General features: G+C 30.9%; 1 protein-coding gene across 1 annotated transcript; it reads left to right on the top strand.

Moving 5' to 3' along the window:
- The first annotated feature begins 5,023 nt into the window (after nt 1-5,023).
- LOC139522563 (ceramide kinase-like) lies at nt 5,024-9,694 on the top strand. The gene is made up of 8 exons (XM_071316035.1): nt 5,024-5,187; nt 5,465-5,635; nt 6,075-6,197; nt 6,567-6,630; nt 6,942-7,309; nt 7,632-7,838; nt 8,020-8,204; nt 9,005-9,694. The coding sequence occupies exons 1-8, from the start codon at nt 5,103-5,105 to the stop codon at nt 9,206-9,208; spliced, it is 1,407 nt and encodes a 468-aa protein (XP_071172136.1). The 5' UTR covers nt 5,024-5,102; the 3' UTR covers nt 9,209-9,694.
- Nucleotides 9,695-17,030: the final 7,336 nt, after the last annotated feature.

The raw sequence follows: 17,030 nt of genomic DNA, 5'->3' as shown, positions 1-17,030 counted from the left end.
TAATATGTTGATACTGATGACAAAATGCAGGTCAAATTTGATGTTGACGATTTTCACTTTCAAGGTTCATCAGTTATGGTTCTTGTGATATTGCCAGCACACAAATAAATGTTAATAAATCCGGTTTGCTGTCGTTGTGACAGCCTCTTGTTATGTTGTCAATTGATGAAGGACTTCTCGTTTTTTTTGTTTTTGTTTTTGTTTCAATTTTAAACATATTTTATTAACAGTCACCTGTCACATTAACCCTCAGTTGCACAGGGGAGCAACTAAGGTGGTCTCAAATTTTACAGTCTCATTTGTCGGGGGAAAAGCAAATGAGAAAAAAAAACCTCCCACTATGAATTATTAACATCAACCTTTATAAATATTATCTATACTTGTACAAATGTACATGTACCTGCAATCATAATCGATCTATATCTCTTTGCCTCTCACCATATATAATTTTTTGAATCAAGTATGTTTTTATTTATTTCTCACAAAGGCTACCTGTATTTATTAAGCTGTTTCAATTTTATCGTACATCACGTTTTGGATATTCCTTAAAGTTCTGTTATTTTATTATTTTACGTTTTTGTAAGAATAGACACAACGATTATAAAAATCTGTACAACATTTTACAGCAGGTAATTCACAATATAATGAGGAGCACTCGAGATTACCCATTTTTTTGGGGTCTTGCTGTCCAGTCTATAAAATGTGTGTGTTGTGTTTTGTGTACTGTTGTTTGTCTTCGCGTAGTTTTCTTAATATTTCCATGGCATTGTTAGTTCATCAGTTTGCATATTCCTTTGCTATCTTTAGTTTATCTTTTAATGATGATTCATATAAGGTGTAAAACTAATAGTCAATAAGTAATTTTATACAAATCCTATAAACTACAATATAAAACCTCAAATATTTTATGATGTATCTGTTAAATATACATGAGTAATTGCAACAATATACCCGGTTTCCTTACTGTTGAAGAAAATGGCATTAATAGTTGTCTTAATACATGTGGTAGACTGCAGACCCGACCAATTACCCAAATAATTGGTATATTATAATTCGATTAGAATGTGATGGAAATTACATCGTTTTCAACTCTCATCTGTAGTAAACCACATGTATGTACTATGTGTAAACCACATTTATGTGTGCGGTTATCTAATAAACAATAGATACTTTCAAAACAATTGATTGTGTATACCACAAATCATCACATATCACTGCTTTTACAAACTCAACCTGTGTATGTTTCAGTATTTTGATATTAGTTTACTACTATCCTATGATCATTTTAGGTCAATTTTACCATATATGATTACTATGAAAATGTCAACGAACCCCCGTAGAAGAATATCAAGTAGTCAACAGGTGAATATAATGTAACACATGTAACTTCAATACAAAAGATGAACTAAGTATTTACGATAAATCTTCACGTTTCACTACTTTAACACAATAAATCCGCTTTTTATAAATGTACCTTCAAAAATAGTTTCTGCAACTTTTAATGTGTCAGCTTTTTTTTAATACAATACATGGTTGGTACGAAAATGTCAATAAGTCACCCCTACCTCCTTGCCCATGGAATCATTGCAGGTAGGTAACAGGTAGAATGTAACTTGAATACAAAAGGTATGCATAGTATTTTCTACGTGATGGGTCATAGTGCATTTCATTGTTCTCAATTGTGAAAAACTGCAGTCAATGGGAAATTATTATCATTTAAAACTACTTTTAATCCAACACGTACATAGATATGTTAGGTGATTTTTCGATATTATGAATGACTTAATGCAGTTGTATGTTATCTGCAGTTTTCCTAAAATGGATAAAAGGTTATCGTAATCGCTGACCCTAATGGAAGAAATCATCACGCGTGTTAAATATGTTGTACTGTTTGGGGACATATTGAGTCCATTCACAAATGTACACTGATGAATAGAATAAGATAAAATAGAGACTGTCAAATAGAAGCATATTATTTCTAGTAAATTTTAACATTAAACCATTTTTGTCTATGCAACAGAGATTACTGTGCGCAAATAAGTTTTAGTATCAGCCTCATCATGCACACTTGACACTAAACATACATGTAGCAAATGGAGTAAAATATTTTGAAGGTATATACTAGATAAATACTTAAGCTTATATAATCCATGCTATAGTCTTCTCGTATTCAAATATTCAAACAAATATTCTAACTATATTTCAAAAAGGTCACACATTTTTTAATTGATCTACTCCAACTAAAATCAAAGGAGCTAACTTGCCTCACAAATATACGGCATTTAACGTAACAACAATGCCAAAACATAAGACTCGAGCTAAACGAGAGCTTAATCGTAAATAATATTTGCCATAGTGATAACTTTGACATGTGTTACTTTTCTAACAAATGACGGATGTTAAATCATAGTAAAAACGCAAACCTTGTTTTATTTTGTCTCGTTGTATTTGGAGGAAAGTTGATTCAAATGTTAATTAACACCAATATGTTGCTGTTTATACCTGTATATTTTAAATGGTCAAATTGATTTTGAACTGTAATGCAACAAAACTCAAACAGAACAAAGAAAAAGGCCTTTTGCAAACGTCTACCGAGCTTGATTTATATCTCAATAATGGATTTATGAGATTGAAACATTAGTCGCCTCTAATTGCTGTCTTTTGTTTTTGCTAATGTTCTTTGTGCATAACTCGTTTTTTTTTATTTGTCGTCATATTTGTGTTTTTTTTTATGGTGAAAAAATTATAAAACAGTAATAACCCATAATTTTGACATTTTTACCATTTTTTCCATTTATGCCGTTTGTTTTGTTCACACATCGATTCAATATAAAGGATTTTTTTTGCGACTGTAAAACAAAAGTGATATTAAGCTAGCTATAAAACAAGGGTTAGTCTACCAATTTAAAAAAAAAATGCCAGTTCCAAGTCAGGAATATAAGACTTGTTATCCATTCGTTTGATGTGTTTGAGGTTTAGATTTTGCCCTGTGATTAGGAACCCTAGTTTAGAATTTTCCTCGAAATTGATTTTTTTGGTATCTTACTTTTGACTGTCAAAAGTAACAAGACGGTTGTTACTAGTGGAGTAGGAATAAGTTAATCTTTGTGATCATTATAAACAGCTCTAGTTTTCCTTCCTATTGCTCAGTCTGTAGTCATGCGTGCATTTTTTTAAAGGATATTTGTCAGACAGTTATTATTCTATCAACAATAAAGTCTCGAGTGTTTTTTAATATTTAAGGGCTTTTTCATCTTAGTTTTTCCATGTTGCTATCAAATTAGACTTTTGAAAAATAAATTCCCTTCATTTTGTCATTCGATTAGATCACTTAAAGTGTATAATAGTGTCAACTCATGAATCTAGAATGCGGTTCATGTCTCTCAATCTTAACAATTCGATGTTAAGGTTTGTTGGTTATATTTAGTCTTTTAGTCTTACTATTTTTCTATTCTAGTTGATTGTCTATTAAAATGTCAAACTTGAGCAAAATTTCATTGATACATGAACAATCCTCAAAAAATAAACAGGAAGACGAGAAAAACCATTTCACTTTTTGAACATTTGTCAACATTCAACAACAGGTAGCTCATAGTTTTGTGATGATTCATTGTAAGAGTAAATACAGACTAATTATCACTTAGGAATTTGATACAAAAATCTATACACATATTGAAATTTGGCTGTTCAATATCTATGAGTAATTTCAAAAACATACCCGGTTTTGGAAAAGAAAATGACATTTTTATGTTTTGATTATACGTGTTGCAGACAGCAGATGCGATAATTCTTGTAATATAACTCAAATGGAATTTAACAGAAGTAACATCGCTGCCTACTGTTATCTGCAATAAACCACTTCTATGTCGTGGTTGTATATGAGAAAAACAATGTATAATTTCAAAACAAACTTATTTTTCTACAACTGCTTATTCTGATGAATATTCAATGTCAACAAAATCTACCAGTATGAAGTTATTTACTATTAATAATTCGTTCATATAAAAAACTTAGATAAATCACCCGTAGAAAAATAAGAAAAGGGTGCCAAAAGATGAATTGAAAATGTAATATGAATACAAAAAGAATTATAAGTTTTTTCTACGAAATGGGTCATACTCTGAATTCTATTGTTCAAATATGAGAATCTACATTCAAGTTATTCAAAACTTCCTTTTATTTTGATAATACGATAGCACGCCTGATAAAAGACATATGCAAAGCAATTACGTACATTCACGACTTTATTAATGACTATATGCATTTGGATATTTTCTACGAATTTATTTGATAATAAATAAAGTGTATCAAAATAGGCTTCTCTTGAAATGAACCGTTTAAAGATAATAAATTGTATTAAATTAAAACTAAGATTAAAGTAAGAAAGACTTTTGCCTTTATTTGTTATTATATTTCACACAGAATAATTTTTTTATACGATATACATGTTCATGTGATGTTGAGATGAGAAGAAAATGATCTTTAATAATTTGTATTACCATGAAGTTTACAAGATAACATGAAAAGTAGTCGTGCAAAGTTTACCACTTGATCTTATATCAATCTCATCAACAATTTCCATTCATGGTTATGAAATGATTACAGCTGCGACAATAAATAAACTCATCATAGATACCAGGACTAAATTTTGTATATACGCCAGACGCGCGTTTCGTCTACAAAAGACTCATCAGTGACGCTCGAATCCAAAAAAGTTTAAAGGGCCAAATAAAGTACGAAGTTGAAGGGCACTGAGGACCAAAATTCCTAAATGTTTTGCAAAATACTGCTAGGATAATCTATGCCTGAGGTAGAAAAGCCTTAGTATTTCAAACAGATCGATATTTAATGTTTTAATCGCCAATCAAAAGAAGATAAAGCAGCATTGGGGGATGTACCAACCGTAAGTCACGTGAGTAATATTTTCCGGTTATCACTCCTGTTATTTCGTGTAGTAGACCGTCTTTCAAGGTCAGTTTTTCCAGTTTATAAAATCGTGGTTTTCACCTGTTTACGTAGATAACATACTATATAAGAGAAGCCGACTTTACAACAATCATTCCATTAATTTAACTTTGTTAAAACACATACAAAAATATAAAATGCTTTACTTAAACAACAACCGTGTCAATGTGAGCTTGGAAGGAGGTGTGATGACTGTTGCAAGTGAAGAAAATAATTTACTTGGTACAAAACATTTAACTTTTACTATTACTGATTTTATTTCAACGAAGCAATGCGCAAGTGTATAATCTTTTAATAACTTTTGTATTGTACACTGTTACACGATTGGTGTCTATTTAATTGACTTCGTGTTTCTTTTTCTGAATTTTATGAGAAAATGCAGATTGTGCTACGGGTATACTAATTAAATACACATAGTTAATCTTAAAGGTTGTATTTTGCATGTTGTCTTCGTTTGAAGAAAGAGCTGAAGTAACAACTCATTTTCTTTTATTTTCAGCGTCTATTGAGATACGTTATCTGTTAAAATCTGTGTTGGAACGTTCAAATCTAACTGTACATTATGCGATACAAAAGAAAAATATGAAACTTAAAGTGAAAAATTTGGTTCTTCGCGGAGATGAAGAAGATGCACAAATGTTGCACAAAGATATCGAACATATATTAAAAGGTATTTATTTATACAACATTTTTATTCAGGTCGACAGTTAAATATGTTTTTATTATATGGTTTTCAATTCAGTTGTACATTAAGTTCTTAAAATGTGTTCATAATGGAGATGTGAACAGTTTTAAACATTTAATTACTGATGAAAGAAATATCTTTCAAATTGATATGCATTGATTGTACAGATTTTAAATAAATATGACAATGACAATCGTTGATATTAAAGCATTTATTAAGAATAAACTCGTCATAGATACCAGGATTAAAATTTTATATTTACGACAGACTCGCGTTTCGTCTACAAAAGACTCATCAGTGACGCTCGATTAAAAAAAATGTTTAAAACGCCAAATAAAGTACGAAGTCTAAGAGTATTGAGGACCAAAAGTCCTTAAAAACTCATTATCATAATTGGTCTGATCATTTAAACCTTCAATTTAAGATCGTCCAAGGCGGCTTCTAGTCATCATCAACCCAAATAGTGGCAAAAAGAAAGGAATAAAAATATACCAAATAGCTGCATCTCCTTTATTTCAACTCTGTGGCGTGAAAGCTGATGTCATTAGTAAGTCTATTTATTTTTGACTTGTTCTGTAAATTATTTTATCATATTCTTTGTTTGAGTATTAAATTTATTTTGATTTAATTGAGTTGTATTCCCATTTCAAAAGTAGGGGTACAGTTGTTTAAAATTCTGGTTCAACTTTCTCAAAAACTTCCTGTCAACTAAATACTCATTGATAAATAGATAAAAAAATTAAAAGTAGGTTGTATTATTAGGCAAAAGCTCACAGACCATTTTCTAGGGACAGTTGCTGTCCATTCGTTTTTTTTTATGTGTTTTGTCATTTGATTTTGCCATGTGATTAGGGACTTTAGAGCGGGTAAAAAACAATCCATTATTGCTACAGTGTTTATTTATTTTTTATTACAGTAACTAGAAAACAGAAAGAGTCTACGGATATCCTGAAGAACTACAATTTATCGAATATTGACGGGTAGGTGAAGTAGTTTTTATCATCCCATTGATAAAATGTTATGTTAATTTACGATAACAGAACTTTCTGTCGATGCAAATAAAGTTTTTGATAAATAAGATAAAAACTTGTTAACACCTTTAAAATAAAATTATAAAAAAAACGTTATACTATGTAAAAAAAGGATAGTAATTTTATTAATATGTTTATCAAATATTGTACACAACATTTGTTCAAGGAAGCATTCGTCATATATATGTTGACACAACTTTTCATTGTTGCTTATGGCAAATAAACTTGTAATTTATGTTTACGTCATGTTTTAATTATAGTATAGTAACAGTAGGAGGCGATGGTTTATACTGTGAGTGTATGAATGGACTAATTGCACGTGTTCAACGAGACAACAATGTCAATGAAAATTGTCACAATACTGACATTGTGTCAGCATCAATTCCAATTGGCATCATTCCAGCAGGCTCTGGTAACGTGATTGTTCAATATCTTCATGGAACTAAATGTGCAAGCACTGCTGTTCTCCATATCTTACTTGGTGGCAACGTCGAATCCAACGTTTGTAGTGTTCACGAAGGAGGCAAACTTTTGTCATATTCAGCACTGATTCTTGGATTTGGATTGTTTGGTGATATCATGCATGACTGTGAGAAGTTTCGGTGGATGGGACCGTTAAGATATAATGGTATGTATAATATTTTGAGAATAATTCAAATACCAATTGATTGAGTTGCGAAATATTTGACATTAGAAAAACTTCTTGTCTGTAGGTTAAAAAAAAATAAACACAAATTTGCTAATGTTCCAGATAATTGTAAATAAAAATGGAAAGCGAAAAAATGGGATAAACACATTGGTATATCTTTTATCATAATATGATAAAACAACCATTATTTTTTCCATATATGAATCTATTTTTTTTACCTATTCTTTTGTCAATGATATCTAAACCTGTTTAGTTTATCGATTAAAAGACTTGTATAATATAGGTAATTTTTTTTCAACAGTTGTCCCTGTGGCTTCGATGTTAAAGAGAAGAGAAATTGATGTGGAGATAGAATATTATTCAGCTAACAAGGGAAAAGCGACAAAACGAATTAGAGGATTTGGAAAACAAATATCCCTTCCAAATGGCTTCATGATATCTTCATGTAAATCAAAAATTCAACGAACTAACTCCACACCAGGTGTACTCGACAGTTCAGATGTCCAAGGTATGTCTTTTAAACTATACTATTATCATATGATTGATTAATTAAAACAAATATGCTATAAATATCAAACTAAAGTTAAGATTTAAACTACCATTTTACTTTAGGGTTTTCTTTAACTTTTTCAGTTTTATATGAATAAGGCAAATTCAAATTATTTAATAAATCCTCGATTGCTTTCCAGAATGTGAAAAAGAAGACGGACGTGTATATGCAGTAGATACACATGCCGTTATGATGAAAGAAAAATCAGGAAGAATGACTCCAAGTTTCGGACAAGATTCACTTATGGTGTACACCACACATAAATGTACATTGTCAGACCATGTGTCACAGCTAACCAAAGTGAAAAACGAACAACCCGATTGTGTAAGTACTATAAAAATCTGTAAATGGTAATACTATTCATAATTAATTTATATAAATGGAATGGAACATAAATCACATTATGTATTACATTTTAATTTGGCTATACTTTTTTGGACCTTTTGGATTATAGCTCTTCATCTTTTATATAAGCTTTGGATTTCAAAATATTTTGGCCACGAGCATCACTGAAGAGACATGTATTGTCGAAATGCGAATCTGGTGCAGGAAAATTGGTACCGTTAATGTTAATAGTTGATTGAAAGAAGTACAGCTACATAAAAAAAACTTTTAAAATGTTTAATTATAATTTAGTACGCCAGACGCGCGTTTCGTCTTCAGGAGACTCATCAGTGACGCTCATATCAAAATATTTATAAAGCCATACAAAGTTGAAGAGTATTGAGGTTCCACAATTTCAAAAAGTTCTGTCAAATACAGCTCAAAATCAATAGTCAAGTGGCTGTTGGCAAGATTAATAGATTTATAGGACAATATAACAGTGAGAATCAATACTCAAAATTACAAAGAGATCGACAAATTACTGGCATTAAATAAACAACAAAAAAACCGACGTTAAAAAAAACCAGAAACCTGCAAAACACTACATAAAATGATACATTTTGTCTGCATACATAAAATATGATTCCCAATAAGACAATATACATGATTGTTGTCATTTTACTTACAAAGTAAGTTTAAAAAGAATAAAAGTAATTGTCTTGTGTATATCAAAATTTTCATTATAATGGTAAATATGTCAATTTGAAAAAAGATTAAGTAATTTAAATTTATTTTTTCAGTATGACTACAAATTTGTAAGCAAACACGAAGTTTCTAGTTATAAAGTACGATTGCTGAATTGTACAGTTTCTGAAAATACGAAAACACTCCAAAAAAATGTCTACCTGAACTGTGATGGTGAAGTTATTAGATTATCAGAGCCTGAGTTTGATGTAAAGCTACACAAGAAAGCAGTGAGGATCTTCGGAAATGCTTCTGGATGAACATCAGTAAAAAATGAATGAAAAAATGCCACCAAAGCATTGTGAAATCTGTAAACATTCTGCTATATCTCCAAAAGAGACAGTTTGTGAAAGCCTCGAAAGAAACATGTATGTCAATAAAGAGTATTCTTCAGAGACAATACAGAAATCGAGATGTTACAGAGCCGAGTGTAGATCGACTCGGAGGAAAGAACATTATGCGAGTAGTGATCAGTAGTGCTTGCTAAACCATGTATGACTATACGTTGATATTGATAGCTATTGAACAGACGAGAGAGAATCGTGGACAAATATCGATATATAGTAATGATGAAAACATATGACCACGTGGCCATACTATCTGTAACTGCTATGCAGCTTGTCCTAGTTTGTTAGTCAAAGATGTAATTAATCTACCGATTTAGGAGATGTACAATATCAGTTTCATCCTTTTACATGTATCTACTATGTAGCTTGTAGAATCTAAAATAAAAATTAGAAAAAAAACTATTTGTTTCTTTATATATATTATCGAAAAGTACTAAATCAAAACACCAAAAATAAAGAACTCGATGTTTATTGAATAAATTAATATTCATTGCTGGAAATAAAAAGAAAGGTTTTAACTATTAAAAACCAAAGGAAAATTACTGACATATGAAACATTTGGTGTGATTTATGTTGTTTAATCTTAGTTTTCTGCATAGTGTTTTGTTGATTGTGGATTGTTGTTCGTTTTTCTCTCTTTCTGACGCTGTTTTCTGTTTTAACATGAACATAGTCAACGAGGTATTCAATGATGTTGTTTTTATTGATAATTACGAACAAGAGGAAAACGACCCTGAAAGATAAAAGCAACAGTAATATACCGCTGTTCGAAAGTCATAAATCGATTGAGAGAAAACAAATCCGGGTTACAAACTAAAACCGAGCGAAACACACCACTATAAGAGGACAACAAAGAAACAAAAGAAACACTTATAGAACGAGTTTACAACATTGAGAACACACCACACTGGTTGAATCAACTATGTTACAATCGATGAAAATTATACACAATTGTGTTATTTAGGGTTTGCATACAATTCAACATATGCAAGCACTGTACTGTAGACCTATTAATATGACATAAGGGTAAACTGAGAGCTGATTCACAAACCGGCATTTTTTTGCAGAGTAACTATCTATTCATTAGATGTTTCCTCATATTTAATAGAAAACAAAGGGTATCCATATTTACATAAAAACAATACATGCACAAAAAAAGAACAGACAAACTTTTTTCCCAAGGTATCATTTACGTGCTTCGTTTAATAGAGACATACCCTGGAAAGTTTACTAATGTCAATATAATTGATAAGTGGTCAAAACAAATTATCAGGGGCTCAAATACATAGGTGGTACAATTTCGGTATCAATTTCAAACATAAAATAATATAGACGTTAAAATTTTGAATTACAAAATGTTAACTTTCAAAATCATACAATTGTACTTTACATAATTATCTATACGGTAATGACGGATACTTTGAAATTTCTTGGATTTTAGAATTTGTGAAGTCACTTTATAAAGTACAACAGACTAATTTGTTTTTTTTATGTGTATTAGATATTTCAAACCACATCGAAACATTTAGTTTTTGAATCCGTGATATGATAAGAAATTATGTTTGAAATGTATACTCAAATTGTACTACTATGTATTTGAGCCCCTGATAATTATGTTTCATTAGATGTTTCCTTATATTTAATACAAAAACAAAAGGTATCCATCCTCACATCAAATAAATACATAAAAAATAAATCGAAGGTACAGCGCTTTTTTGTTTTGCTATTTATCCATTATTTCCAGGGGATCAAATACAGTACAATTTTAGTATCAATTTCAAATTTAAGGAAATAAAGGCATATAAATAGTGAAATGCAACAAAACCTTGTATGCCACATATGAACAACCTTATTCCGCGATATAACTTTCATGAATTTTCATAGAAACTTGGTTATGTGTTTGAAATGAACAAGAAATGACATTATATGTGTAAAAGAGAAATGGAAGATACAAAAGGGACACTAGAACAAAGAAGTCAAAAATCAACTGACAACGACATAGTAAAACACGAAAAAGACCAAAAACAATAGTATACAAAAGTAAAACAGAAAACTGATATCTGAGCAATACGAGCCTCACCAAAAGCACTCGTCGTGTTGATCATGTTAGTATAAACCCGGTGATAAGTGAATTCATTAGGTCACATTTGGATAAAAAAAACAGGGTTGTGTTTATGGCAATTGGAACATGGTGGTGGTCATCTGTTAAACAGATATTTAATAACGGTCAATCAACTCGTGATGGCGTCCATAAAATGTTCACGGGATAAATTCATCTTCACCACTTAGAACCCTTGTTTTAAAAATGTTTCTTACAATTTTTAGGCATTTAGTTTATGAAAATTAACATTCCATGACTGGAAATTGCCTACTTTTCGCACGTTTTAATTTTGTTGGTTTTAAGAAACCGACTCTGCAATTATGTATTCGTGTTTCAAAAATAGAGGGTTCTAGTATATGGGTTTACTATTAGGCACAACATTATTTGTGTGTTTCTCTGTCCTATATGTTTTCCCATTTATTTGTATTGTAGTCCTGTCATGTAATGTTGTCATGTTAATGTTATATTTAACATTGCCAAAAAATCAGGAGTTTTGGCATGCCACAAAACCAGGTTCAACCCACCATTTTTCTTCTTAAAATGTCCTTTACCAAGTGAGGAAAATGGCTATTATCATATTAAAGTTCGTTTCTGTGTGTGTTACATTGTAATGTTGTGTTTCTGATGTGTCAAAGTTTTCCTCTTATACTTGATGTGTTTCCCTCAGTTTTTGTTTGTAACCCAGATTTGTTTTTTTCTCAATCGAGGTATGAATTTCGACCAGCGGAATACTAGTGTTGCCTTTATTTACTTTTATATATTTGTTTGAAATATATATAGAATGGAACGATCCGTCAATTGGTTTAATCGAAGGGATATTTTTTGTACGTTTGATTTGCAACACAAATAGGAGATGTACAATTTGAGTTTCATCCTTTTCAATAGGAATTTTGAAACTTGAGTAATCTTATGTTTCTTCTTCGCATTTATGCTCCATACATCTCAGAATTGTCACACTAAACATATGTTTTATTACGTTCTTTAAAAGATATTGCTATTTTTCATTGCGTAGTTTTCTTTTCTCTATGATAGAAATTCAAGTGAGCAATTGGAACCAATGCAAGATTAGTCAGACAAATAAAAACACATGATTACAAGATACTAATTTAAAATCGGTTGCGTAAAAGAAAATGAAACCTTGTTCACTTGAAACCAATACACGGCTTAAATATTATTCAAACGTAAAAATCTTGTTTAGGTTTACAAATGAATGAAAGAAAATTTTAATCTGAGATGATTCGTTAGACCATTTTATGTCTGCCTTTTAAAATGAAGAAATTGAAAGTGTACCATATAGCCATTAAAATGTGAAATTTATCGCTTACTCCTTCATTATAAAGAAGTTACAATAAATCGTTAAAAGGATTTAAAGTGTAAACTATCTTCCATTTGACCTTCAAAATATATTATCTTCTCAACAAAGTGTTGGACAGTACACGTTTGTATAACCCTAACAGACTATAATGGCCAGAAATCATATTGAAATGCATTATAAAAGACAAGTCTAATTTCCAAAACATCTTATTGAAAGATTCTGAAATATTTAGTGGTTGATGACAAACGTAGTTTCTTATCACTGTAATGATAATAAAAACATCGACGTTTCAGTACCTTAAAACTTAGAATGATAAAATGTGTACTTGTCAATGCACGCAAATGTACTTAACAAATTAATTATCGGTAAGGTAATAGAGAATACTTTTGAAATTCTCGAATATTAAAATTTGTAAAGTACAGCAGACTCATTTGATTGTTTTCGTTTGTCAAATATTTCAAACCACATCGAAACATTCTGTTTTTGATTTCGTGATATGATAAGAACTATCATTTTGATTATCACATATATTTGTTTTTACAGCAACTCGTTTGCACCTTAATCATTCATCGGATGTTTTTAATACCATCCTCAGTTAAATGTACCTACAGTTACCTAGGTATAAGGTGTTCATATACTATGGTATACAGACTGTAACCATCGAAACATATATTTCCCATTATATGAATGAATAATAACATACATTAACATATTATAAAGTTAGGAATTTTGGGGAGCTGTTTGAAGATTGAAAATAGGTTTCTGTGCTAAAGGTGTTAAGTCTTAAATATTTGCAGTTAACGCGTGTTTAGTGTAAGATCACATAATATATGCGACGTAGATTTAAATATAGACAAAAACGTATTTAAACCGGTACTTTCTACACTCAAAATGCCTGTACCAAAATTAGGTGTATGACAGTTGTTTTCCACTACTTTGATGTGTTTGAGCTTTGAAAGGAGTAGGTCCGGTAAAGGCCGATTTTGACCTCACATTTCAGGTTTATTTGACGAAAGATTGAGGATACTTTTTAAACACTAAAGTGTCTATTTCAGTTGATTCGATGAGTTTATGTGAAATATTTTAACTGATTTACTCATTAATAGCGGTCTGATTCAAGCTTAATTACGATAATTCTATCAAATATGACAAAAATGTCATTATTCAGATGGTTTTTGTCAAGAATGAAAGTTGCCGCATCAGTGTTCATCCTCAACTTTTATATATGTCATGTATTATCATCAAATACAACTTACATTTCAATATTAAAAATGTACACAAATGCGGCCAATTTCATTTAAGACGAAAACCGTCTAAAACTTAACTAAAATGCTAAAATTGTTTTCAGTAATTTATTATGACTTAATGATGTTAGTTCCCGATAAATGTGCATTGTATTGTCAAAAACAGCCCATATTCACGTAGCAGAATAGTTTTACTTTCCAATAAATAGCTTAAAAATTACATTTTAACAATTTTGTAAAACTGCTATATTTTGGGGCTAAAAGGGGTCTTATTGGACCCACTCCTTTGCCATTCATTAAAAAGACTATCCATTATAAATTTTCCTTGAAGTTCTGTATTTATATTACCTCCCTTGATTATCTTTACTATTTTTCCCATATTGTTATGCAATCCATTTAAAATATGTGTCGATGCTTACATCAGTTTCTACGAGGTAAACTTACTAATACCTTGTGTTTTAACTGTTTTGGATTCGAGCGTCACTGATGAGTCTTTTGTAGACGAAACTTGCGTCTGGCGTATAGATTAAATTTAGTCCTAGTATCTATGATGCGTTTATTGATGAGTTTATTTTGTTGGAAAAAGCTAAATGTTTGTATACATTTTCATATACTTTACATAGGTTGCTGAATGACAACGGTGTGTAAACAGATTTCACTTGCCAGTTGTAGCCTGTAATTTGTTGTTATTAATCCGGAGCAGTATTCTTCATAACGTAATCAACAATTAGTTAAGAATTTGTTAAATAGTTCTATAGGCCATCTTGACTTCGTAATGAGATGTGAACTTTTCAAGTTGTGTGTCGGGTGACCCTTCGGTGACTTTAAAATTGCTAAATATATGCATAACTCATTGACGTAATATGATCGATTTAAAAAACACCTGATTTAAATTAGATTTCACTTAAAATACGACCGGCATCAAATAAGGAATCTTTTAAGTCATTTAAAGCATGAAACGGTTGTTCGTATGGATTTGTACCAAAAAAGCTATTTAATGAGTTAAAAAAAGGTTGGCTTTTAACAACTTCTACTATTCAACACAATTATGATCATAATGCAGTACCCTGGTTTTTGTGTTGTGATGAAAGAATAAAACATTTGAAACACTTGAAAAGTAATTATAAAGGGAACATTTAGTCCTCCAATAAGAATACAGGATTACATCTTATTAATCATATTATCACATCATTATATGTAAAGTAGTATACTTAGCTTGTTTATACCAAATAAGTAAACAAGTAAATAATATCCTTCCTCTTTTAAAAAACAAACAACACTTCAAGGTACCAGTTTAACATGCTACAATGTTACCATATAAATACAAATTGTTTCCACTCCGACCCACAAAGTTCAACAAAAATTGATAAGATTTAATCTTTAAAACATTAATAGTGAAAAGTATATTCCTACATTTTTACTACAAATGCTTCAACTTATATCCGATGAGCATAGCATTTACAGTACGCTGTAAGGATATGAGTTTAATGTGTGAATCAATCTTGACAGTATTCATATATTTAAAAATAAACGATATGAATGAGATAATGCATGTCTCGAGGGGCAAAAATTATCGGGCGCAAACAATCATATCATGATGATAAATATCATAAAGGTGACGGGTACAATCTTTTGGTACAATCATCAATGAATCTCGCTACTGACGATCCAACTTAATTATAAATATCGGCTATATAGTATTATAGCTGACAGTGTCTAATATTTCAGGACACCCCTGTAGTATTCAAAGAAGTAACTGGCACAAAACAAGTGCATGGAATGTAATGACAGCATATAAATATGCATCACTAGAGAAACTTTTTTTTTACTCTGCTAGTCTCAGTCTATTTGAATTAATACGATTTTTTTTTATTCCGATATATGTTTGTTAAAAACAAGCACATTTATATCATCAAATAAAGGAAGGTGGTATATTTAACAATGCCAGTTATTCTCCAAAGACTAAAGAACAAATACATACAATATAAATCTCTTTCATCTTGTAATAGTATTAAAACATTTGACTTTTCTACACTTTACACAAGCATTCGACATTTCAAACTAAAAGGCAAATTGAAAGAGTTGATATTGCTTTGTTTCATAAAAAAGAATGACCAACGTAGATACAAGTATCTTGTCTTAGGAAGGGATAAATCCTACTTTGTAAAGGATCACTCCGATTCAATCAAAAAATTCTCTGAAACTGACCTTATCCAGATGCTTGATTTCTTGATTGACAACATATTTGTTTCATTAGGAGGACGTGTTTTTCAACAGACTGTCGGCATTCCAAATGGGAACAACTTGTGCCCCTCTTCTTGTTGACTTGTTTCTTTATTATTATGAAGCTGAATTCATACAGGAACTTCTTAGGAAGAAAGATAAGAAGTTAGCAAGATCCTTCAACTCTACTTTCCGCTATATAGATGATGCTCTTTCACTAAATAATTCAAAATTTGGTGACTATGTTGAACGCATCTATCCCATCGAACTAGAGATAAACGATACTACAGAAACAGTTAAGTCGGCCTCATATCTTGACTTGCGTCTAGAAATTGACAATGAAGGTCGGTTGAAAACAAAACTTTACGACAAAAGAGATGATTTCAGCTTTCCAATTGTGAACTTTCCATTTCTAAGTAGCAACATTCCAGCAGCACCTGCATACCGGTTATATATCTCCCAATTAATACGATATTCCCGTGCTTGTATTTCCTATCATGATTTTCTTGATAGAGGGTTGCTGCTCACAAAGAAGCTATTAAACCAAGAGTTCCAAATGGTGAAGTTGAAATCATCCCTTCGTAAATTTTATGGATGCCATCACGAGTTGGTTGACCGTTATGGAATAACCGTTTCACAAATGATATCGGATATGTTCCTTACGTCGTAACTACAATCCCCTTCATGAATGTGACCTACCGAGTTTGACTATTTACCGGATTTTTATCACATAAACAACACGACGGGTGCCACATGTGGAGCAGGATCTGCTTACCCTTCCGGAACACCTGAGATCACCCCTAGTTTTTGGTGGGGTTCGTGTTGCTTATTCTTTAGTTTTATATGTTGTGT

The sequence above is a fragment of the Mytilus edulis genome, chromosome 1 (assembly GCF_963676685.1).
Source record: "Mytilus edulis chromosome 1, xbMytEdul2.2, whole genome shotgun sequence".
In the NCBI taxonomy this organism is placed as follows: Eukaryota; Metazoa; Mollusca; class Bivalvia; order Mytilida; family Mytilidae; genus Mytilus; species Mytilus edulis.
Note: the sequence above shows the minus strand (reverse complement) of the source record. Positions and strands in the feature narration are given on the sequence as shown.